This window comes from Cololabis saira, chromosome 6 (assembly GCF_033807715.1).
Source record: "Cololabis saira isolate AMF1-May2022 chromosome 6, fColSai1.1, whole genome shotgun sequence".
NCBI lineage: Eukaryota > Metazoa > Chordata > Actinopteri > Beloniformes > Belonidae > Cololabis > Cololabis saira.
This window is the reverse complement of record NC_084592.1, coordinates 24204018-24230328: the sequence shown is the minus strand read 5'-3', so window position 1 is coordinate 24230328 and position 26311 is coordinate 24204018. Positions and strand designations below refer to the sequence as shown.

Here is a 26311-nt window from a genome sequence, read left to right as displayed (position 1 = left end):
CACAATATTTATTGGTGCATTACTGTACAATAAAGCATTATATTGTTGAAAATATTATTAAACTATGAGGTAATTCGGTATTTTGAGTAGAATACGATCACTGGTGAATCAATCTTGTATTTTAATTTGTTATTATAGCTTAATTTATCCATATATTGTGTATTGTAATTCTGTATGGGCAGCAACATGTCCTACTTTTCTCAATAAGATCCTGCTAGCCCAAAAGACATTTTTGAGAATGGTTACTTTTGCCAAAAAAACAGAATCTTGTATTCTTCTTTTTAGAAAATTTAATTTATCTGTCTTCAATGTGAACATCTATCAAACCTGTTTTTTTCTGGATAAGTATGTATATTCATCTCTTGACCTGCCACTCAGCTTCCTTTCACCTTCCTTTATGCCGGACTTCACACAATCAACACACTTTAAAATACAGAGGACCATCCCTATGGAACAATTTACCTACATCACTAAAATCAATATCTTCACTGGCTTTGTTCAAAAAACACTTTAAAAAAATCATTCTTTGGTTAAGATCAGAAACACTTCTGGGATTGTTAAATTGTACTTCTTTTCATGCAATTATCCTACATCTTCATCATTTTTCCTATCTTTCAATAATTAGGGCCCGAGCACTTGCAGTGCGAAGGCCCTATTGTATCTGTAGGAATTATTCTTCTTCTTCTTCTTCTTCTTATTGTTCTGACAAAAGGAAGGCCTTTTTGCCCCCCTAAACGTGCCCAAAAAGTCACCAAATTTTGCATGCAAGGCAGGCCTGGCGAAAAATTTGATATTTAATGGTTTGCATTGATGGGCGTGGCAAAATGGCTCAACAGCGCCCCCTTGAAAACTTTGTGCCTCGAGCCCCACGATACGGTTTGACGTACATGCACGAAAATCGGTACACACCTGTATCAGTACACAACTTAAAGAAAAGTCTCTTGGCGTCATGCCCGAAACCGAACAGGAAGTCGGCCATTTTGAATTAATTGTGTAATTTTGGCGCAATTTATGCCCTTCCTTCGGCAGTTAATACGGCCCGAACCGTAACGTGCCCCCAAGTGTGTTATACATCAAAATGTGCGTCTCCATCCTCCGACACCACGCATTACTTTTCTCTTTCTAAAGCGTTACCGTGGCGACGCTAGATGCCAAAAAGCGCGCCCACCCTTCATCTGATTGGTTCAGACCGAAAAAACTTTGTGCCTCAAGCCCCATAATACGCTTTGACGTACATGAACGAAAATCGGTACACACCTGTATCATGTCGCAACTTAAAGAAAAGTCTCTTGGCGCCATGGCCGAAACCGAACAGGAAGTCGGCCATTTTGAACATTCTGAATTAATCGCGTAATTTTGGAGCAATATATGCCATTCCTTCGAGAATTAATACGGCCCGAACCGTAACGTGCACCCAGATGTGTTATACATCAAAATGTGCGTCTCCATCCTGCGACTACACGCATTACTTTTCTCTTTCAAAAGTGTTACTGTGGCGACGCTAGACGCCAACAAGCGCACCCCCCCTTCATCTGATTGGTCCATATTTGATAGTTCCCCAAAAGGCACCAAATTTGGCATGCAAGCCAGGCCTGGCGGTAAATTTGATATTTTATGGTTTACATTAATGGGCGTGACAAAATGGCTCAACAGCGCCCCCCGGAAAACTTTGTGCCTCAAGCCCCACGATACGGTTTGACGTACATAAACGAAAATCGCTACACACCTGTATCATGGCACAACTTAAAGAAAAGTCTCTTGGAGCCATGGCCGAAACCGAACAGGAAGTCGGCCATTTTGTATTATTTGTGTAATTTTGGCGCAATTTATGCCATTCCTTCGGCAATTAATACGGCCCGAAAAGTAATGTGCACCCAGGTTTGTTATACATCAAAATGTGCGTCTCCATCCTGGGACTACACGCATTACTTTTCTCTTTCAAAAGTGTTACCGTGGCGACGCTAGACGCCAAAAGGCGCGCCCCCCCTTCATGTGATTGGTCCATATTTTATAGTTCTCCAAAAGTCACCAAATTTTGCATGCAAGCCAGACTTGGCGATAAATTTGATATTTCATGGTTTGCATTAATGGGCGTGGCCTAACGGCTCAACAGCGCCCCCTAGAATACTTTTATCTGCCATAACTTTTGAATGGTTTGACATAGGAAGTTGTGGGTGGTGTCATGGGACTCTGTAATGAGTCCTTAAGCTTCGTTGGCCTTAATTAGCCCCGCCCCTTCTTCTGATTGGTTGTCCCGATTTTCTGCTATAACATTGGAATGGTTTGACATAGAGAGTCCTGGGTGGTGTCATCAGATTCTTTATGGAGTCCTTGACCTTCATTGGCCTGAATTAGCCCCGCCCCTTCTTCTGATTGGTTGTCCCGATTTTCTGCTATAACTTTGGAATGGTTTGACATAGGGAGTCGTGGGTGGGGTCATCAGATTCTTTATGGAGTCCTTGGCCTTCATTGGCCTGAATTAGCCCCGCCCCTTCTTCTGATTGGTTGTCCCTTTTTTCTGCTATAACTTTTGAATGGTTTGACATAGGAAGTAGTGGGTGGTGTCGTTTCTGATATGCTTATGGGGGGCGGTGGCCGTGAGTGCGAGGGCCCGTTCATCGCTGCTTGCAGCTTTAATTCAGTATTGTTTTTCTTTTTCATGCTAAATTGTCTTTTTCTGTTTTATATTATGCATTTCTATATTGTGTTTTTGCTTTGAAGTCAGCTGCTACTACTGCTGCTGTTACTGCTGTTGTTATTGTTGTTATGTTTGTTTTATAAAGGGGAGGCGTTTTCATAAGCCTTTTTGGCTTCCACCTCTCCTGCACAATGTTTAATTAGACCATTGTTTTTACCGTTTATACAGGTTCTGTTTTATGTGCAAAGAAACTAAACTAAACTAAACTAAAAATGAGTATAGACATATATGTTATTATAATAATAATAATTAAACAAATACAATTCCATCTTTGAGGAAATCATCAGTCTTGTTTGCATGTTAGTGATGGAGTGTTTGATACCATACCTATGATAACATGATCCCCCAGTCTTGCCAGGTGGCGGACTACCTCATAGCCGATCCCCCTGCCTCCTCCTGTCACTATGGAAACCTTGCCATCTTGTCTGGGCATCACTGGTAGAGGCAGGAGAGGACAGAGATATCAAATATAAAAGTCATTTGACATGATTTTCACTTATAGTGTTAAGCCCTGTACATAGTCTGCAAGTCACGCAGACCTAATGTAAGTTTTTCAAATTGTCAAGGTGCAGAACTATTTTTCCCCCCCAATCTCTCATCCACTGAAACAAAAAGAATTCGAATGCGACCATTATAACTTCATTTATCATGCCATTTATGACAGCAGCACTGATACAGTGTAAGTCGCCCATTAGCCCAAACTTCATTATAAAAAATAGAGATTTAAACACACATCGTTGAGCAACATATGAAAATAATTTCTAGTACATAATTTGAGCCGTGTTAGAACTTTTGAGTCATTCTGGCAAATTCGGCAACTGTATAATACCAGAAAACACTTTTGAAAATGTGTTTCTAGGCTTTGTTAAAGTAGCTAAACTGACTAGCTTAGCTTTTGTTGAACGGGGTGACACGAGTGGCAGCTTTTAAAATAAATGACTCCTGTTCGTTACCTAAGGCTGATTTATGGTTCCGCGTTACACCAACGCAGAGCCTACAGCGCCGGGTACTCAGCGACGCACACCGTACGGTGCACGTCGCCGCGTACCCTACGGCGTACCCTACGGCGAGTCTCTGCGTCGATTTAACGCGGACCATAATTCAGGCTTTATAGGATGTTACGGTGACGCGACGTTGAGTGCCATGTTTACAATCACTGAGAGAGAAGTGAACCGACCTGGTAGTCGTAAAGGTTTGTTTAAGAGCTGGGAAAGCAGGACCTTAAAACCAAGCAGATAAAGCCTGATCGCAGGTAGCAGACTGAACCGAAGAGCAGACCACATCCTGGCAGGATTAAGCTCCGGAGAGAGCAGGCAGGCAGACACGCAGAGGAACTGCAACAGCACAAGGCACAAGGCACAGTTCCAATATGAAGTTGTCCAACCTCGTTTCCTTCACTTTTTTCTACGGAAGAGTATTAGGGCCAGGCAGGAGAAAAATAAATAAATAAATAATAAATAATAATTCTACGGAGCCTCTAAAGGGACACAGATTTTATTTTTTTATATAATGAGTTTTACGCACGCACGTGAAACCTTTAAGTGAGCACGTAAAGTTGTTTACTTGCAAGCAAAGTGGTAATGTCCTTATAATGGAGTCCCAGGTTAAAATATAGCTCAGCTAAATCCTGTAATGTCATTTCCATTCATAAACAGAGCAGGGCGCAACTGTACGGTCTCCTGTTCCAGCAATACTCCAATGTACTCGTTTTATACACACTGACGTAGAAACAACTTTTAGGCACTCACTTATAAGTTTTGCGAGAATGCGTGAAACTTTTTAGTGAGTGCTTTAACGTTTTACGTGCTCACGTAAACAACTTTACGTGCTCACTTAAAGGTTTTACGCGCGCACGTAAAGGTTTCACGCGCGCACGTATTCATTCAATTCATTATTTAAAAAAAAAACAATCCTTGTCCCTTTAGGGGCTCCGTATAATTCATTGTGCACTTCAAAAAAAAAGTTGAAATGTCGAGAAAAAAGTCGAAATGTCGAGATTAATGTTGAAGTACAATTTCGAGAAAAAAGTCAAAATGTTGAGTAAAAAAGTCGAAATGTTTAGAAAAAAGTCGAAATGTCGAGATTAATGTTAAAGTACAATTTCGAGAAAAAAGTCAAAATTTCGTGACTAAAGTTGAAATGTTGAGAAAAAAGGCTAAATTTCGACTTTATTCACGAAATTTTGACTTTATTCTTGAAATTGTATTTCAACATTAATCTCGACATTTCGACTTTTTTCTGGAAGTGCACAATAAAAAAAAAACTTCCCCTCTCAAATATTTTTTCTACTCCATGGCCCTAATACTCTTCCGTATTTTTCACTATGAACATTTTATTACACTTTTGTGGGGACACGTACTTCAGTAAAGTGGGATTTTAACGTGAAATTCTATTCTATAAGCTATTTATAACTTTGCCCGAGGACTATGATTAGGGTTCCCAACCACCTGTAAAATAAATAAGGGACACCTCATCGGCAGCCTTCACCTTTCCTGGCGTGGTGAATTTTTTTAGCCCCTTTTTTTGTGAGTGAAACGATTTTTTAACTATTTGACTCCAACCTGAATTGAATTAGATGCATATTTTTGAATGCCATGAACACATGGAAAACTAATTATTATCCAGCAATTCACTTTAATACAAAATAACAAAATGAACATGAGTATCTTTCTTAAACGGAAACCTATCCTGCTTAACTTAAATTGTATAAATGAATATAAAACAATAGAAAGAAAGCAGAACATCTATTCTGTAATAGCGCACATTTTTAGTGCAATAACAAAAGTGCAAACAGAAAGTCTGTAGAAAAACTTGTAAACATATTTGTGCCTCAAGGCCACGACTGTAGGCTACAGTTAATAAAACAGAAAAAAAAAAACCAAGGAACTCAACAGCTTACTGCCGTTTTTCATTGGCATTTTATGACTATTTTTTGACTCTCACAGTAATATGGGACAAAGTGCGTCCCTTTTCAGCTCAATACGGGACGCATACTTTTGTTTATAAATACAGGATGGCTGGTTCCTGCTGCTTGATGATGATTATGATGCACACACACACACACACACACACACACACACACACACACACACACACACACACACACACACACACACACACACACACACACACACACACACACACACACACACACACACACACACACACACACACACACTGAATGGATTCATGAATATCTGAAACTTAAGTCTTTGGTCATCAAGAGAAAATGCAGCATTCTTTTGAACAAACCTCAATCATTTTCTATTCTGGACTTAGTGTCACTCTGTTTTCAGCACAAGGTCAATTAAGGTAGACCTGGAATCAGTGCATTATTGTAATGATTATAACGGGGACACACTCCAAATTTAGCTCCACTGTTAATTTGACCAAACAGATGGCAGACCAGTCTTTTGCAGTGTGTGACAGAATGAAGGAGTAGCTGACAACAAAGCAAATGTTAGTGCGAGACAGGACAAGTGTGACATTTGGGTCTGTAATGTTATGCTAAATTCTGTTTAAATGTAAATAATAATACGAATATTAATTAGGACAATGTGAATGTCGCAGAGTCGGACAGCCGCTCCCTCCCCTGTTCCTGCTGCTGGACTCCCACAAATAGGCTTTAATCTGATTCTGTGGGAGGCATTGCACTTTATGACAACCTCATTAACTACATCCAGTGAGGTCAGACACTTCAGAAGCAACAGCCATGTGACACACCAGTCGGATCCATGATTCCCCAAGATAGACTTGAAAGAGCAAGTGTCTAGAGCAATGCAGTTCCTGGCAACATGGGTTTAAAATTGACTGCTTGTCTGGCTGTTTTCCCTTTTCTCATGGGACCACTTTACTCCATCGCATCAATCTGGTCTAACTGGAAGCTGTGATAATAATTAGGTAAACAAGACCTGACCACAGTTCCCTCAACATGTATGCACAGTGGACCAATATTTGATGCTTTTCTTTCCAACAGTTTATCCAATTTCTTGCACACTTGGCGTGTGTATTCCTGAGGATTCGAGGAACTGCAGTGCTGAGTGTGAAGCAATTTGGGTCAATGAGCTTCATACTTCGATAAGAAATTAGAACAGTTCCTTTTTTTGGCACGTCTATCTCTTTCAGCTGATTCAGTGTTTTGTTGTTGTTGTTTTTTTTTGTTTTCTTTTCATTTATATTTTGGTTCATGTCATTACATGTTGCTCAAAAGTAACATTCATCTGTGTATGAAAATAGAATTACGCTTGAGCAGGTGAGCAAAGTCAGAGTTACGATAGAACACGATGTCCTTAATGGTTTCATATATTTTCTCAATAAAAATTTGGGCAAAATATCTATTTCTACAAAAGTTAAGAATATCCTGATAGCAGCTGAAGGAACAGATGGGGAATTTACAAACATCAAATACTTCATTGTTAGATATGTATCTCGCCAAAGCTTTAACAACCAAATCAATATCTTTGGAATTTGGGTACTCAGTCCTCCTTTCATTTTGTTTCACTCTAAAATTGCACAAAGCAATAAACTATAATTTCTTAGTACCGGTATATTAAAGTGGGTTCTACAACATCACGCCTCTTGTAAACTAATTAATTGTGGACAAACTTAGCTGTTCATACGAAGACTTTTTGAGTGGAGGCGCTCAAACTTTGAAATGCCATATTATATGAAATGAATAAATGGTCACAGGAATAATCTTTATTGACTTTTAATTCTGTAAACCACAGTTATCTGTGGCTGGAGAGCTAACTCATAATTTAATTTAAAATAAAATCGCAAAGAAAAACAATACACGACCATCACGTTTGACCAAAGTTTGATCGAGTTAATTGACCCCCAAACTGCTTAGAGCTGAAACATGCTCCCAAAAAATGGACACAAAAATCAAAATTGTTATCAAGTGCACATTAGGATTGAGAACTTTTCAAACAGACCTCCTTTTTTCTTTTAAAATAACCCTAGCCATTATTCATATTATTTTGTAGCAAACCAGATGTTTTGCCTCCAGCCTCTTATTGACCGTAACCAGATCGCTGCCGCTGTCACCTGTTTTATTTTCCCGAGTTCACATCCAATTTCACACTGCACTACTTTCAGCAACCACATATTACTGTGCTGTCCATTCTAAACGGCTCAGTGATTTGTTATTGGTGATCTTGTGGTCTTTGAGGTGTTCACACTATCTGACCAGCGGGCAATGGGAGGTCGCAGCCTGAACAATCTGACATCAACTTGGTCACCCAACTGGTCTCTAAACCAATTTTTATCCATATATACCACATGCAGAAAATGGGATGTCATCAATCACATAACCACGACATCAGGTCATTCAGGTTAGCGCTGTAATAGTGGCTTCCGCTGTCTCTGTGATCATTTGAGTCCAATTATTTCACTATGATGTTCCAGCCTTACCTCTAAATGACAATAAAAATGGTTGCTGTAGTGAAAGACTGTGTTTGGCTAACAAGGAGATAGCTGAATAATCATACATTCAAAGAATCTGGCATCCAAACTCTCCATAGTTTTAATGCAGAACTTTTAAATAAGCACTTTAAAAGACAGGCCTGGGGCATCCACATTAACGCTGCTATTTTTCTGCCAAGAAAATCTTTATTATTAGGTTGTGTCGTGCCCCCAATCGTTTATTTAAGGTCAGGTTAGAATAGCAGCGCTGACAAGCAGTTGGCCCTAGTTATTAAAGTCCGCTCTAGAAGGCAGTTAAATAAGTAGCAACACAAAGAGACTGTGTCATCACCACTATCCTGATGCAGGATGAACTGTAGGGGCTGGATGTGTGTGCGTGTGTGTGTGTGTGTGTGTGTGTGTTACATGTGCATCCAATGCTGTGAGTGCAGGCCACGAGGGTCTATCTCTCCGTGCACACATTTGAATGTTTGTTCTGTTTCAGCCGGAGAGGCTGAGGGTCAGCAAAGCGAACTGGCCGGCTATTGTTTAAAGGAAATCGCATCTCACGCATGACTGTGGGATGATTATTTGGGATGATGGGACATCAGGGACACACGTAACTGCACAGCCACAAAAGCACACATGGAAATGAAGACACACAGGAGACGTGCTGGGAACAGTATCTGGCAGCAGGGTGTGTGATGTAAACCGCATTTGAACGGGATCAAAATAGCTCCAACCAACAGTCACCCAATCTTTGTTGACAACCAGTAGCTGACCGCAAAGCACAACTTATATCATATCCAGGCTGGCAACAATCGGTGGGATTTCTCTGGAAGCATACGGGTGCTGCCAGTAAAAATGTAATCCTTTGTCATTTTATGTTTCACATAAGATTCTGCTAAGAATAGAAACTTGATGATGCTGGATATTTTTAGCAGAAAATGTCTCTGGGAAATAATGTTGTTGACTTGCTGTTTTTTTTTTTTTTTACATTTCACCACTTTTTTCCCCCTTTTTTTTAATTATCAAGTGCCACCCAGGGGAGATGGTAGGTGAAGTGTCATAATGTGAAGAGGAGGGAATTCTTTGTGTGTGTCACGGGCAATTTGGTCTCTGGAGTGTAACAGCTTGTGTGAATCAATGCTGTCTCTTCTGGCAGGCTGAGCTGCAGCTTGTATAGCTTCTTTCCTCTTATTTTTTTTTCTTTCTCCCCCCCACAAGCCTCCTCCATCTGAGAGGCGGATGTGAAGGTTGGACTCAAAGCTCAGACTTTGACAGACAAAGCTGCAAACTAAACAGTGTTTTGCACATAATGATACAGTGCATGTGCATGCATATGTCAGAAAGACAAATCCGCTTCAAACTAAAGCACACAGTTTGTCTGTACTTATTTTTGACTGTGCCTCGCTTAAGTTCAAAAAACCTAGGTGAAGGAATTTTAGGATGAAAACTGAGGCATCATTTATACAAATATAGACATGTTTCCAATCAATTCTCAGCCTGAAGCAATATTTTTGTGAATAAACACATAAAGGAATAAATGGACCGAGCTGCAAAGTTGGCGGTACAGGGAGGATAAGTTATGCAGTCCATGTATTGGTTTGTCCTTATGGCAAAGCATTTTTCATTTTTGTTTGTTTTTTTTCAGATTCTAAAACCAAATGAGGATAATGGGATGAAAAAAACCCAACATGTGTAAATATGCCTGGTAATCTGTTTTAAAACCAAAACACCAAATTGCTGGGGAAAACAAAATAACACATTTTCCTGTTAGAAAAAAACATTAACTATACAATGTTGTCCACAGCCAACTTTCATTGTGATATTACTCGGATGATGTATTCGAGATGTAGGAGATCGAAAGCAGGATCGGGAAGATGCTTTTGAGTAGTGAACATACTCTACTCTACTACACTTTTGCTCTATTTTATACTTTTTAACAGAAAACATTTTTTATCCAAAATACAAAGGCTGTTCACCTGGACCACCATCAACTTATTTGTAAGATGCTCAGCTTACAAATGTACCAAAGGGTATTTGTTTCTCTGTGCAAATATTTGCATTAATCTTCATTTTTCTATATTTATACATTTGCCGAAACTGAAAGTTTAATCAACCATTCCTATATCGTCCAGGCTGGCTCGAATACCAATAGTAGTTAGAGCGTCCAGGTGATTTTATTCATGGCTTTTGTGCCAATTTGATCGGTCAGATTACATCTTCGGCAGACTTCTGTTATCTGATCACCACTGAATTTTAAGTGGAGCCCCACAGCTCAAGTCTTCAGCGTGCTGCCTTCTTTTTAACAACTGAAACATTACTCCAGATGATGTTCATGACTGTGAGAGCACTATCTGCTTGGTCAAGCAGAGTGTATTACATTATTTATTCTAAATAAAAGAAAATTAACATCTGGATACCAAAAATGAAAAATGTATATCCACCAAACTAATAAATACTCTGGTATATTACTTGTTTGCAGTTACTTTGTAGAGCCCAGTATCACATAAAGTGCCTCAAAAGGTCATATTGGCACACAGTATTATGGGTTACATCCCAACCCAAGTGCTCAGCTCTCTGTGAAGACAAAGACCTCCTCTCACCGCCCCCAAAAGAAAAAAAAAACACAAAAAAACATGGGTACTTAGATTTGAAAAAAAAAAACAGAAAAAGAAAATAATAGAGAGGAAACCCCAGGAGAAGCAGTTCAGAGCGAGATCTCTCCTCCACGGATGGCTGGATATGCACTTGGAGACGTGGGTGGGAAAAGGCAGTGGGTGGATTTGGTAATCGTTGTGTCTTCTCAGCTGAAGCCCTCATAGTTTTTTAACAGGGTGAGAAGCCAAAGGCCAGTTTGTACAAACCAAAAGTGAAACCTGAGATTTTCGGATGTGTTTTCTGTCTGAAATATAATACATAATACATAATACACTGGACGCATATGCAGTCTGGGACTTTTTGTTAGATATTATTCTGCACTGTTTTATTGGCACGTCTGTCTCCTAAGTTTTCAAATATTGCAACATTTGTTTCTTCTTGGTAACGAACAGAGATAAATGACTTAATTATCAGGGAGCTTGAAAGCTTTCATATCTAATTCTGTAACCAATTACTATGTGGCACTAGATTTTTTTTAGAGCCTAAGGTTTTCAAAGTGAGTGGCTGTCTCTCCAGGAGGCACGAAGTCACTTCAGAGAAGGCACATAAAACAGAGGTGAAGAAATAATACATTAGTTATCAAGCAAATAAGTTAGGAGGAGACATATCGTGCCATTTTTCACAAATTGTCACAATTTCCTGAGGTATTAATAACATATGTGATATATTTTTATGAATATACTACATGCATGTGGTATCAAAGTTCCCTTTTCAACCATGTTTTCATAACTCTGTGCATAAGCAGCTGGTTTTACTGGGTGGAATGAGAAACTCATCTCCACTCCTCCTCCCACCCCTTTTGCAAGGCGTAAAACCTCGTAGCTGCCTGTTATACACTTCTCATCAAACATCAGGGGAAGGTGGCTCAGTTGGTAGAGCGTTCCTCCTGTGTCCACCAAAGTGTCCTTGGGCAAGACACTGAATCCCCTGGTTGCTCCCGGTTGTCAGGCCAGCGACGTTGTGTGGCAGCTCCGCCGGCAACTGGTGTGTGAATGTGTGCGTGTGTGTGTGGGTGAATGTCTACAGTGTAAAGCGCTTTGGGGCATTAGGAGTACAGCTGGAAAGCGCTATATACCATTTACAACAAACAGAACTTATTTTCTGATCTGGTTCTGTGATGTCACAGTGCCTTGCAAATCTGAATGGCTCACTGTATGAAGCATTGTTAGGCCTCAGGCCTGATAAGCAGGGTTTGTCCAAAAACATCAGTTCTTATCAGCATGAGGCAGTAAGATGAAAAAGAGGCTTCAAATGTCTCTTCGGAAAACTTAAGGGTGACGTCACAGAGGGGTGTTCAGTTTTGGTTTTTTTTTGGGACAGTCTTTGCTTTTTACTTCCAGTTTTCAGGCTGGACACTATCAACATGACAGTCTTTCTAGAAAAGTCCAAACATTTCCAAAATCTTTCAACAGCTTTCAGAATTACATCCAGGACCTGAGGACCAAATAACACAGCTTCAGAGTTGTGCTTCATTTCTAGACCATAGTTGATAGGAAAAAAGGAGAGTTGGGCACAAAAAGAGGAACTACATTACTTTTACCTTAGGCTCTTATCTATTGTATATAATGATGCATGCAAATCGTATGCATGTCATGCATTTAGGATTTGCAGGGGGCAAAAAATCTACACATTCATGTTCATCAAGCACATCTCAGTGTCATTTTTTGTCTCAAACTGTCACCGGGGAGTGGATGTCTTTCTATTAGCAGATGTAGAATGAGGAGCAGAGGGAGGGATATTTGCTCGCACCAATTAAGACTGTCATTAACTCTCATCAACACATTCTCAAACACACACATACACAAACTCACTCAAAGTGAGACAAATGTACACACTCAGTATTTAAAACATTCAATTTAACAGCCTGCGAGTCAGTGTGTGCGCGTCTCATTGTCTAAAACCTGTTTTCACCGAGAAAGGGCTGTCAGGAGACTCCTTCATGTCTCACTCTCATCCCTCCTGCCACTCCTGGATTATGTGAATACTAATCTGTGAGGTGGTACTTCAGCTATCTCGCCGTTAAAACCCCCTCCAAAAAAAGTAGGCTCTGCTTACACCCAATTGCATCAATACACTTGGCATGTGAACTGCCAATGCCAAGTGTTTGATTGCATTAAAGAAAATAATGTCAGATTTCAAAATAGAAGGCATATGAAACACTTTCTTTTATTTATTTCTTTGATTTGGAGTGATTGTGTATGGCATTGATGGCCAGCAGCACTGTTTCTGGTCATCTCTTAAGCTAACTAACATTACTTTACATTCATTCTGATTAAATCCGTCAATCCATCTCTGTTTCTGATGTTGGCATTGGAATGACATTTGAAATGAGCTGGAGTTAAACAGAGGAAAGGCCGGAGTCCGATTGAGCAGGACCCTCGGCATGCTGGCAGTAAATGATGGCAGTCGAGCCTCGGTGGAGGAGCTGTAAAGCTCCCAGCGGAGGTCCATAACGGGGCCTCTCATTTCATATGTTGTTTTGGTGGCCGCATCTGAAATGGCGTGGCTTTGAAGTGCCTTTTAGTGCCGTCATCACAGCTGGGTTTTAGTGGAAGTCAGAGCAAAGTTAGTTCATCTGAAAAGGATAGCCTATCGGGACAGCGGCTTGGCTGGAAATGCCGGGACTCAGCGTGACGATACCCTGGGGAATTGAAATGCTGCAATAGTTTAGCACAGGCTGATCTGATGTTTTGCTAAGTTTTGACCAAAGACCTCTCCAGGGGTATAATTAACACCACAAAAAAATGTTTTCCCTTCAAAATAATAAGAGCTAAGTAGCTAGAGTGGTGATAGCTAGACAATGGCCATGTCAGCCATCAATCAAAAGACTAGAGAATAGACCAAAATTGTTTTTAAAACCAGCCTGTAAATATGGTTATTTCTGCTAAGTTGGGAATCTTAACATGGGAGTCAATGGAAATTGACTCACTTTTGGAGCCAGCCCCCAGTGGTCAATCAAGGAACTGCAATTACATTCCCTTTCTGGTTCACATAAGACTAGAAAGGTGGATCTTCTAGCCCCGTGGGTATTACCCCTGGGTCCCACCTGAAGCAGAGTCTCCACAGTCCGTCTTGAGGTCCCACCAAGAGCATTTCAGAAGAGGACTGGCTAAACTTGTGAGTATACGGCTTTAGGCCCTGTCCCAATACTCCCCCTACCCCTACTTTTCAGCCCTACCCCTAAATTTTGCGTGTTCCCGTGAGGGTAGTGGTGTCCCAATTCCTCTTTTCACCTAGTGGTAGTGGAGAAAACGAGTGTAGTGGCTATGAATCTGGCCCTACGGATCGAGGGTTTTCAGATGCTCACTAGCTGAACTAGGGCCAGAAAAACTTCCCAGAAGGCTTTTTGTCGTCATTTGCAGACTGAATCAAATAAAAAACATGGCGGACATTTCTTATTTTTTAGTGAATAAAATCAATATTTTGAGTTAGTTTCTGCATAAAAATGCGTTTTGATTACATTTCTAGCGAGAAATAAATGTTACTTTCATAATATTCACTCAGTGAATGTATATAATCACTCGTTTGCCCAGTCTTTTTCAAACCTCGCCAGAATAAAGGCTGATTTATGGTTCCACGTTACACCAACGGAGAGCCTACGGCGTAGGTTACGCGGCGACGCGCGCCGTACGCCGTACCTTACGCTGTAGGCTCTGCGTCGATTTAACGCGGAACCATAAATCAGCTCCCGAGCCGGCAGGCAGAAATCCCGAAATTTTCGGAGCAAATTTCTTAACAGGCGTAGCTACAACTGTTAGATTTCATCTATTACACCAACATTTATCTTCCTAAATTATTTATTTCAGCCAGCGGTAATTCTCCACAGAGCTGCAGGTTTCTCCCCGGGACGACGGCGCAGGTTGACCTGGTGATCACGTCTGTACGTGGGCTGCTGCTGCGCCCCGGACCGGCGTTATTTGGATAAACTGAGCCCAGGTTGGGGATCTTAACGGTTACTTTTACGCCTGAAAAAATATTAAAACTTAATAAAGTGGCATATTAACAGCGCTACAGCTGAAATTAAAACAGCTTTTGGCTCTCAGCTTCCTGATTTTAGGGGTGGTGCTGAAAGTAGGGGTAGGGAGAGTATTGGGACAGGCCCCTGGGAAGATTTCAAGTGCCCTAAAATCTGTGGCTTCTTTTTTAGGGGTAGTGGTAGTGAGGGAGGGCTAGTGGAAGAAAGTAGGGCTAGTGGAAGAAAGTAGGGGGTGTATTGGGATTGGCCCTTAGTTGAAATTTAGTAATCTAGAAAGAAATGATTCTCTCCATGCGTAGTCCTTTCTGCTGGTATCGGTATAAAAAGGATGGTTGGTGTCAAATAAAATTATTTATAGAATCAACCTCTCGTCATACGCTGTAGTGATTTCTTCTGACACCATCTAAGTTGTTAACTTGAGGCCTCCACGAGTTGACATAATGTCGATGTACAAGTTGGAACCTAGTGTTTCATTGTGAAAGTCAATCAGGTTCCCTGGGCCATTCTTGTGTCTGACTTCCTGCCTGCTCAATATGCCGTGTTTAAATTGACGCTGCTTAGCTGAGGCTGAGCACCAAAAAAGACTGTGCGCATCTTTAGTGGAGCAGAGCAGATGGTAGCTTCTGGGACACTTCTAATCTGCACCGAGGAACTTCTGTTGAAACCACTGGCAGTGACGAGAATGGCTGATGTGGTGCTTCCACGCCCGGTGGGACTCAGGACTCACACGTCTCAATTCATACACAGGATGATAAGTGGAGAAACCTATTTATATGGAAGTTGATGGTCATGGTTCATTATCGTTAAAACCGTTATCCATTATGCGGCTGCCGCGGTCTTAATGAGTCATGCGGCTAGCCATTCAGGGATTTCCACGATGCTGTGACATCACAGATCTAAATCAGGGCGTAATAATCCAGCTTTCCCATTTTCATCTGCACCAGCTTCCCATTGTGTTAAATTTACTGTATCTTGGATGAGAGTGACTTCAAAAGAGGCGGTCCCTGTGGAATCAAGGGGTCAAGTGGATTGGCTGACCTCATCCCCTGAGCAACGCAGTAAAGACCCACTTAAAATGGGAGCTTCTGAACTGTATCTCTGTGGTATTTTGACCAAAGCATGTCACAGACTGAGACTTTTCATTAAGACCTCAGGAAACTGTGTCAACTTTTAAAGAAAAAATTGTAAAAAGTCATCAAATGACTACTTTAATGAAGATAACACTATGCAAAGATATCAAGTTCCACCCAGGCGGAGAGATCAAGATTGACCTTTCCACCTGGACAATGTGATGGCAGATGTGATTCATGTCTAACATGGTGCTTCTGTCCCATTCTTCCCGAATGCTAATAATGTGTGCTGTTTGGGCTGCAGGGAGATCATTGCGCTGACTGTATCACAGCTTTGTCCACAGGGGAGGAGGGCAGACACTGGGGAAGGAAGACTCAGAAAAGAAGGAAGCGCAAGACAGAGCAAGGCTTGCAGGCATATTCTGGGGAAACTTGCGTGTGCATGGTTGCATGAGTGTGTATCGAAACATGGACACAGCAGACATGTGTCAGCTCAGCTCCAGTGCCGTCAAGCTAAACTGACATAAACAGCCCCAGGCGGCCCTATCAGAGATGGACTTTACATAACGGCTGAGTCACTCACAATCTATTTTTATGGCTTTGAGGTGTGTGTGTGTGTGTGTGTGTGTGTGTGTGTGTGTGTGTGTGTGTGTGTGTGTGTGTGTGTGTGTGTGTGTGTGTGTGTGTGTGTGTGTGTGTGTGTGTGTGTGTGTGTGTGTGTGTGTGTGTGTGTTCCAGTATCTCTGTCTTCCTGAGAGCATATTTAAGATCCTCCCAATGAAGACGTGCCATATATGTGATGCTGGGTCATCCTGACCTGGCTCCGATGCTTTCAGGGCGGATATGAATAAGGGTGGGCTTTTTGAAGGGCAGGCATGTGTGGTCTTTGTATTGTCTTCAAAAACATCTCTGGGAAAATTGTTTGCTGTCACAGCAAAGTTAAGTGTGGGAGAAGAAGGAGAAAAGTGGTTGATGTGCAACAGCAGATCCTCAAAGTTGACTGATAGTGAATGGATTAATCAAGCTCCTCCATCCTCCAGTCGCTGGGAAAAATAAATAGCACAGCAAAGTTAACGTCCTTTCAGAATAAGAGTCTTGGTCTCTTCACTTTTTTTTGTTTTGTAAATATTTGTTAGGCAAAATTGATCCATGAGCCATCATGGGTTTTTGCTGAGTCTTTTGAAATCTTAAGTATTTTTGACTTTATTTTGAAGAGGACTTTAAAGGCTTGTCCGCACTTACAGGTGAAGACATTTTTCAATATCAATATCCACTTGGGATCAAGTCTTGATTCTAGACACAACCTTTAGAGGAGTGAGCTGTTTATTTTTAAGCAGATATTCCTACTTTTTAATCTCTAATGAAATTAGATAGGATAGATAATCTGGAAATCACTGCCCCTTACAAAGAACCATAAGCAAAAACACAAACCTTAAAGTAGCAATTGAAAACTGATCGAGCATAAAAATGAGAATGAGAGTCACTCGTGGGCCCTTTTATATACACATATACACGTTTGTCCCAAACTCAATATCTTCATGGAGACTCCATTAACAGAATTGATTATTTAGACCATTAACCTCACCTAATCAACCACAAATTAATGCCTAACCTGGCCCTTAGTCTAAAACTATCAATAATCTAATCATTAACCAAACCTTATTACCACATATAAACTCTTAAAATGTCTGTAAACCTCCCGGGACCGAGTTTCAAGGATGTTTAAACACAAAAGGATTTTGTTCATGTTGAAATTTCACTTTAAATTTCAATCAAAGGAATATTAGATTGCTCTCATTGAGGTGTTTTTCAAGCCAGAAAAGTGTCTCATCCTTGCTATCAACAAAAACCAACCAGAGTAACGCTGAATTCCTGTCTAGTTTGTTTTGCCGCGACTGCTTTACGGCACTATGTCACACATCAGTCACGATTAAATGAGCTCAATGGATATCATGTTGACTAAGATACTCAAGAAAGTAATGATAGAAGAGAAAAAGAGTTACTTCCTGAGTAATAGAGTAAACTTTGGACAGTGTCGCACAAGTGAGGGAAGTCCTGACTTCCACAACCAGTTTAATCACTAGCAGCTTCTTGGACGTTACCGGGGCTTGTCTGTTATTTGTGAGTATGAATATCTTATCGGAACACATAAGCACTGATACGGTCTGTTTTCATAAACACTTTATACTCGTTTTAAGACAGGAACAGACTAACAAATCCCTTTAACTGCTTAAAGCTTCAATAATTCACTTTTATCGCTACATATTTTATGACTTCAGTCTCAACTCACTAGAACTATCAAGGTGTATTAACATTCAAGCATTCAGAAAAAATCTCTCTGTTCTTCGTGCCTGTATGTGCACTGCCTTTTAAAAGTATTCACCCACTTTGACATTTACTTTTTCTTTTTAGGGGGAATCATTTGATGAATGAAACATGCCTTTAAAGGTGCAAAATATTTATAATCGTATAAAAATGAGAAAAAAGAGTAAGTGTTCATAATATGAAACGCAATTCTTTGTAGAACCCCCTTTTTGCCGCAGTTTGAGCTGCAACTCTCTTGGGATTTGTCTTTATAAGTGTGACACATCGGTTAATTAAGTTTCTCCCCCTTCCTCAAGACAAAACTGCTCCATTCCTTCAAGCTGAGTAAGTTCAGGTGGTGCAAATAAATTTATAGGAAAGATCCTGAATCAGATTTAAGAATTGACGAAGCCGTAAAAAGATATTTGGTTGTTTTCTCTTAAACTGCTCCAGTGTTGTTTTACCACTAAATTTAGGGTGCATTCACAGCAGCCCTGTTTGTTCCACTTTAAATGGACCAGAGTTCGTTGGCATAATTGCTGGTTAGCACTCACAAAAGGGAATACATTATTCAAAAGGTTCGGTTAATTTCAAAGTGCAGTGTGAACACAAACTCGGATCAGCTCAATGTCGCAACCCCAATCGTATCAAGCCTACTGGACTACCAGGTGTAAAAACTTCCGTAAGATCACTGTCATTGTCAAAGGTGAACCTTGTCCTCAGTTAAAGTCCTCTGGAGTGTTTTCATCAAAATGATATTAATGTTTTTATTACCCTCCATCATTCCCTTCATTCTCACCATTTCCCAGGTTCTGCTGATGACAACTATCCAGCAGCATGATGCTGCCTCCACCATGCTTCATGATGGGCGGGGTGTTCTCAGGATGATGTGAGGTGTCGGGTTTACCCCACTTTTGATAGTTTCCTTGTCCCAATAGATTAAATTCTGTGTTAACTGAACATTTTGTACCGTGTGTTTGGGGGAGTCTCCACTAATGTTTGTTTGTTTATTTGTTTTAAAGGCCACTATTCTCTGAACCCAGTTTTGAGAAAAATACACCCTCTGGACTTAAGGACAGATATCTTGTGAACCTCTGAGATGAAGGGCATTTTTGTCTGGTTTGTGGGTTTTGGTGGTCGGATCTTTCTTGGAAGGTTTGTTGTGGTGCTATATTCTTTATCTAATTACTACTATCTAATAATGGATTTAATGGTGCTCTGTAAGATATTCAAGGTCTTCCTTGTGTTTTGTAACAGAACAATCATCTACGCTCCAGAACTTTTACCCAGCTCTGTTGGGATAGTTCCTAAATGGTCGATGTGTATATTGCACATTTTTAAGGCTCGTATAAGTTGTACAAAGCACTTGACAATGTGTTCATTATTATGCTCAGTAGATAAACACTCAATGGAAGAGGCATCTATACGCAAATAGTCAGTGATTAATAATAAGGTAAAATCTTTTCCAAAAAATATTCATGACATTAGTGATAATCTTCACTTAAGTAGCAGCGGGTAAGAGAGTTTTATATAGGACAACAGCTGTCAGCAAGTCGCGCAGCTCCCTTGGTGAAGAGCTGCCAGACCACAGGAGCTCCACTAAACTCTGGGCTATCATTGGAGGAAAGCTCCGGGTGGGTCCTGTCTCAGCCGCTCTTAATTCGGAGGCGGGTGAGAGAGCTGGACATATTTTGATATGTGCAGTTCCATATGGACAAACAGCCTGTCAGCCGGTCCCGCAGCTCTGCGAGCAGTTTGGATGTAGGATCATGAATGAAGAGAGGGGTGACAGGAGCAGCCTGCCAACTTCCTGATGAGGAAGAGTCTAGAGGTTCCAAAGTTATCCATGAAACACAAACGATGCGTGTTAATGGTCACATTATAAATAAAATGGTGATGTGTCTAAAAGCAGTATGAGGGGGGGGGGGGGTCTTTGTAGATGAATGCGACCTTAAAAATAAAACATAAAAATTTTCACTGTACTTTTTTTTTGCTTTTTTTTTATATCTCAAAAACAAAAGCAGAAATTTGCAGCTAGGTGTCGCTAATCATCAGCAGGTGTGTGGACCTATATAAGCCGACATATTTTGCTGGTCTGGAGCTGCAAGTGTGTGTTAACACGACGCCAGGAGGGATAGAAACTAGAGAAGGAACTGATGCTGCACATCACTCTGGATAGGATGAGAAAACCATTTCCAATATAGGAACTTTTAACTGAACAGTTAAAAGTTCAACATTCTACCATGAGAAAGATTATTCACAAGTGGAAAGAACTCAAGACAGTTGCCAGTCTTCCCAGGTGAAGATGTCCCAGCAAATCTAGCCCAAGGTCAGAAAAAAAAAGAAAAGAAGTCCCACATGCTACATCTCAGACTGAGATTTGCTAAACTGCAAGACACATAAAGACAGCAAGACTTTTGAAACAATGCCCTAAAGACAGAGCAGACCAAAGTGGAGTTATTTGACCCTATACACGAAGATTTCATTTCATCACTTGTGAATAATTTCTGGGAAAGTCTATCAGTTTGAGTCGCAAAACATCAGAATTTTAAAACCAGGTTGCAATGAAGCAAAATGAGAAAAAAAACATCCCGAAAGAGGAATACTTTTACATGACACAACACAACTATGCTGTTCAAGGTCCAGGACCCCTGCACAGAGATGACATCAGCAAAGGAAATATGAGAAAAAGTTGATCAATTTCAGCAAGAAATCAATTTCAAACAACATAAAGGTAACCAATCCCTTTTCACACTCAGTTCACTGCAGCGTGACAGTTTGCATATGTATTTAATGAGGAAAAATATTTTCAATAAACTTGAAAGAATGTTATGCTCATGCTGTGTGTACACACACCTGCCTCCCATGCTTATCCCTGCTGAACCCTCCCTGCTCCACTTTTATCAGTAATTCTGAAGCATTTCAGTGTTTAACACCCCCCCAACGCCCCTCCCAAGCCATCTCTCACACACTGCCTTTCTTCTTTAACCAACTGAACGGACAAACTCTGTCATTCAGACACAGCTTCCTTCCTTTTTTTTATGCATCTCAGCATACACGGACAACAATCCAGGAGAGCGGATTAGACAGCAACAGCTGGAGGAGTTGTTGTACACCTTCCTGCTCCCACTCTCTTGTCGTGTCATAATGATGCGGATAGTCACAGTGGTCATTTGCAGCCTGTGCAGGAAGTGTGTGTGTGTGTGTGTGTGTGTGTTGAGGGGTGACTCAGGCTGGTTGCATATCTATTTCTGTGTGGCAAAAACTGTTGTGTTCCCGGTCAAAGAGGGCATCTGCCGTCCAGCCAGGCTTTCCTTTTCTCTGCAGGGGAGTCCACATAAAAATGTTAGTAAGACTGCAGGGTTTCTTCATCGTGGCTGCATCCAATTTTTAGATTTCTTTTGGGAGTTTTAAAAATTAGATTACATCAGCCCTCCCTCCAAATTGTTCTGCTTTCAACTTTTTAAGAGTTAGGAGAGATGCTCGGCTGTTAAAATCTTCCGAGGTGTTTATGGTGTTTCATTAACAAAGAAAATGTTCCAAATGGGTTAAGTACAGTGCGAGCTGCAGACAGCGATTATCACACAGTACTCACTGCGTGCCATTCCCTCTCCTGTTTGGTACATGAAATTGTCTAATATGAATCTTTTTTTTTTAAAGATTCATAGAAAGATTATCAAAAGACGAGGGGTTTGAATTCAGCAAGAGATACAGATAAGCTGGATTTTTGGTATGCATCCTCCTGATCACACGCCTCCTTAAATGATGAGAAAATGTCCTTGATGTGTCCTTCGCATTCTCCACTTCAAAACGGGTCAAAAGAAATAATCATAAATCTTAATATTGCTGCTTTGGGACTGCAGAGGAAAACAGTTTGGATCCAGATACAGGAGACTGCGCCCATGCATTGATATGAACCATATGGGGAGCTTTATGAGGCATGTGACAACGTGTATCTTATGGCACTCTGTGTACACGTGCCTGCAATATCGAGGAGTCCCTTGTTAAGCGTGGCAAACTGCAGTGCGTTAGTTTGGGTTCGTGTGCCGATGTGTTTGTGTGTGTATGTGTGTGTGTGAGTGTGTAAAAGTGAAGCTCAGGGAGCAACATTTTCTACACAATGAGACTGAACATTGAACGAAGAAACAAGCGCGCCGGTGTCAGGGGGAATACATATGCGCTATGCGTAAAAGCTATTAGAGAGTTGGCGATAAGTGCGCTAAAATAGATTTAAAAAATAAATAAATAAACAAGGCACAAGACAGATTGAGGAATAAGACGAATGGGAACCGATGGAGATAATCCTGTTATCTGGCTGGACGCGAGAAAACGCCAGCATGAAGCATCCTCGGAGACCAAGATGAAGTGGACGCGAACGAATGCGGCGGATACGTGGAGGGAGGAGAGACGCGTGTGTGTGTGTGTGTGTGTGTGTGTGTGTGTGTGTGTGTGTGTGTGTGTGTGTGTGTGTGTGTGTGTGTGTGTGTGTGTGTGTGTGGTTAGTGGGGTTAATAGTGCTGGCAGCATTAGGTAAACAATGATGTTCTTGACCTTTAGGGGGCTTCCACGCCGTTTACCGCAATGTCACTGACTCATGACCCACGCGCACGCCGTTTGACTCCACTTTGGCGGAGGCTGAACCCCCGGACCACATTTCTGCGGAATGTGGGAGTCCAAAACTGAGCTTTTCCGTTCGGACTTTGCATGTCCTCCTGAATTAACTGTGGGGAGTTAGGAAGGAACAAAAAAGAACATTACATCGCCTCTAATAGAAGAATGTATTAATTAGTCGCCTTAATTAATAGCAGCCGGTGTGCAGCGACGCGCCTGCACGCGCGTGATGGATGATCCCCGTCAAGTTGGACGGAGAGTGATCCGCAGGTTCAGGTGCGGGATGCCGGTCGGGGTCAAGTCGGAGACCGGTCGAGGCGCGTTTCACGCTGCAAACAACAATGCGCCCACGCACACGCGCGCTGAATTTAAAAAGATAACATGACACAAGACGGGAATAAAGATGACAGGACTTACAGGTTGACCCGGGGCCAGTGCGGGCTCCTCCGTGCGCCCCGCTGTGGGATCCAAAACACCCACCCCTGCTTTTTCCACGAAACCCTCAGATGCCGTGGTCGCAGTCCACGTCTCTGCAAATGTACCACAGGATCACGTAGAGGATGAGGAGGATGGCGAAGATGAAGAGCGCGACGAGGATGGCCTTGGTCACCGGAGAGATGAGCGACTGCATGTCAGGAGCAGAGCCGGGCCGGAGCTCCGCGTCCGTGCGTCCCTCAGTCCGTCCGTGCGTCCCTCAGTCCGTCCTCAGTCCGTCCTCAGCCCGCTGCTCTCCGCTCTCCTGCGCTCCTCTCCGCTCCGGTGTGGCAACTGTTGAGGACGGAGCCGGGGGCTTTCTCGCGCACGGACACACACATTGGAGAGCCCCGGCAGAGTGATGGAAGGCGCGCAACGCGTGTGTGCGTGTGTGTGTGGGGGCTTCCCTCGGCTCGGAGGCGGCGGGCTGGATGGAGGGCTGCCCCCCCCTCCCTGGATCCACGTCCCCCCCACCACAAACCTGTCGCAGATGAGAAGATGATTCACCTTCAGTCAGGCTGTTGTGGCTGCGGCGTCGACACGAGATGGAAGGAAGGAATGAATGAGAGCTTTGGTGGAAACGTGTCAAGTCTGAGTGGAAAAGTCCAAAGTTGCGCACCAAGCTGCCGCACTTGACTGCAAACAGGTTGATTAGTATTCTCTTCCAGGCGGCGCGCTTGCGTGCGTGTGCGTGTGTGATGGCAGCATGACAGACTATCATCTTATCTCGACTCCCTGCCTTTTTTCTTTTCGGCAAAGCTTTCAGCCGCATGATTAATAGTCTGGTGTAGACTGTTTGAACGTGTTAAAACGAATCGGCCAATTTCTTGTTACGGTATCCAGGCTTTCATGCGCCTCCTGCGTGACGTTATGTGTTCGCAGATAAGGCCAATGTACATTCTCAGTGACAATGGTCTAAGATTCCACGGAACACTAAAGATGATTTAATATTGCATCCAAAACAGGTGAATTTTTTTTAAGTTATAACAAACGTAATTTCAAGGCCTTTCACAAAGAAACAAGATCAATCCAGACCATTTAAATACAGCCTAATTCAGTCCAATTATACTCAATTTCAGTCTAATTCATTATAATTCACTTATAGTCCAACTAAGTGGAGTCCAAATTCAAAATTAATTTAATGTAATTAAGCAAAAAAAAAAAACTTGCCAAGCAGAAGGTGACTGAGGAAATGAAAACTACCTGATTAACTCACATTTAGGGAGGGCAGACATTTGCCTCCACCGATTGGGGGTCTGAGAGGACAGGAGAGAGACCAACAAACACAGACTAGTCCAGGGATCTTTGCCGACAAGACATACAAGTCAAATAAACAAAAAAAGAGTAGTATTCCTTAAGTTTAAGTTTATATTTTATGACATGTGTTCTAACACCTGCAGTGTTAAATTTACCATGGTAAATGAATGATAAATGAATGAATTTTACTCTGAAAGTTTTACTTTTACACTACTGTGTTATGAAAAATTAAATGAAAAAGAGTGGGAACAAGTAGAGGCTGTCTAATTTAACTGGTGATTTTGCTTTGTAACTGCAGACGCTGCACCAATCCGTGTGTCAATCTCACGCTCCACCTTTCCCTCACTCGTGAACAAAACCTTTGAGATATTTAAACTCCTCCACTTGAGGCAGGACCTGTCCACCTATACCCGAAGAGGGCACGCCACCCTTTTCTGGTGGAGAACCATGGCCTCGGATTTGGCAGCACAACTAAAGGGAGCCAGTCCTACCAAAGCTTTACTGAAAAAGTTAAGAGTAACCTTGAAGGAAGAGAGGGTGTCTGTGTCCTGAACACAAACTGGGACTTGGTTCCACTATAGAGGATCTGAAGGCTCTGCCTCCCATTTTACATTTGGAATAGACCACGGGTTCCCCTGCAGACTGGGAGCGAAGTGCTCTGTCACAGGGAATTATGAGTTCTTGAGTAGCAAGGCCTATATGGGCTTTATATGTAGGATGGAGAATTTAAAATTATATCCTGGATTTAAATAAGCCCACGAAGAGAAGATTGGAGAAATAAGGCTGCTCCTGCAATCCTAATCAGAACCCTTACAGCAGTATTTTGGTTCAGCTGCAGTCCCAGTCTCAGTCATTTTAGTCCATCCTATTCCTACGTTGCAGTAGTCCAGTCTTAAAGTAACACATGCATGAACTAGATTTTCTGCATTGCTGTATTTACAATGTCACAAAGGTGAAATAAAGCAATTCTAGACTTGTTTTATGCATTATTTGAAGTGGCACGAGGGAAATGTTGTCAGTTTTAGATGAGTGTGTCCCTCCATAGCCAAGGAGGTCAAGTCACTTTAACAATACAGTCCTCTTCTTTGGTCTCTTATTCCATCACACTCTCATTTTTTATGTTTTTGTCAGTACAAACATTTGTGGTTAATATATTAGCCACTAACAGGACACACACTTAAATACTTGGAATTTAAAACTATCAACCCTATAGGCTGTTTTTACAACAGCTAGACAGCCATTCCTAGGCAAATATTCCTTCAAATGTAATTGAAAGTAATATTTCTACTTCAAAGAAAAAGTATTTTGTGCTGCTTTAGAGAGCAAACCCTGGTTAAAATATTTCAAAGGCTCCTCCCAATAACACAGTTACCAAATACACCATCTAATTACTAAATGACGAGACAGTCTATTTCTGAGGTGTTCAGGTCTCAGAGTTTAGAAGTAGGGAATTAATCATCAAGGTTTTTATGTCATTAAGACATCTATGTAGTTCATATAACTTTCTGGATCTTTTTAGATGATAATAAATAATTTTACAATTTTTGTTTTGTATTTTGAACAAAATTTAGATAAAATCTAATCAATAAGTCTCCCAAAAACAAAACAAACAAAAAATGCTCCTCTCTGTTACACTTTTTAGAGCTATATAGTTGCTATAGTTGAACTCCTGCCCTCTGGACGGCGCTACAGAGAACTGTACGCCAAAACCTCCAGACACAGAGACAGTTTCTTCCCCCAAGCTGTTGCTCTGATGAACTCTCATCACTCATCACAGAGTAATCAATCACTATGCAATAATAATAATAATAATAATAATAACCACAATCTTATGTTGTAACAATGCAACTTTCA

General features: G+C 41.5%; 1 protein-coding gene across 3 annotated transcripts in view; it reads right to left on the bottom strand.

Annotated features, from left to right (window-relative positions):
- LOC133446048 (dehydrogenase/reductase SDR family member on chromosome X-like) overlaps window positions 1-23847 on the bottom strand; it is a 67539-nt gene extending 43692 nt beyond the window's left edge. For 2 of the 3 annotated variants that reach the window (XM_061723769.1, XM_061723770.1), the window contains exons 1-2: window positions 3876-4005; window positions 3026-3133 (exon numbers count right to left, since the gene is read on the bottom strand). In XM_061723769.1, coding sequence (XP_061579753.1) covers window positions 3026-3133; window positions 3876-3981 — 214 coding nt within the window. In that variant the 5' untranslated portion in view covers window positions 3982-4005. Of the gene's footprint in view, window positions 1-3025; window positions 3134-3875; window positions 4006-23143 lie in introns of those variants that run through there. The other variant, XM_061723771.1, reaches the window with a different exon arrangement.
- Window positions 23848-26311: the final 2464 nt, after the last annotated feature.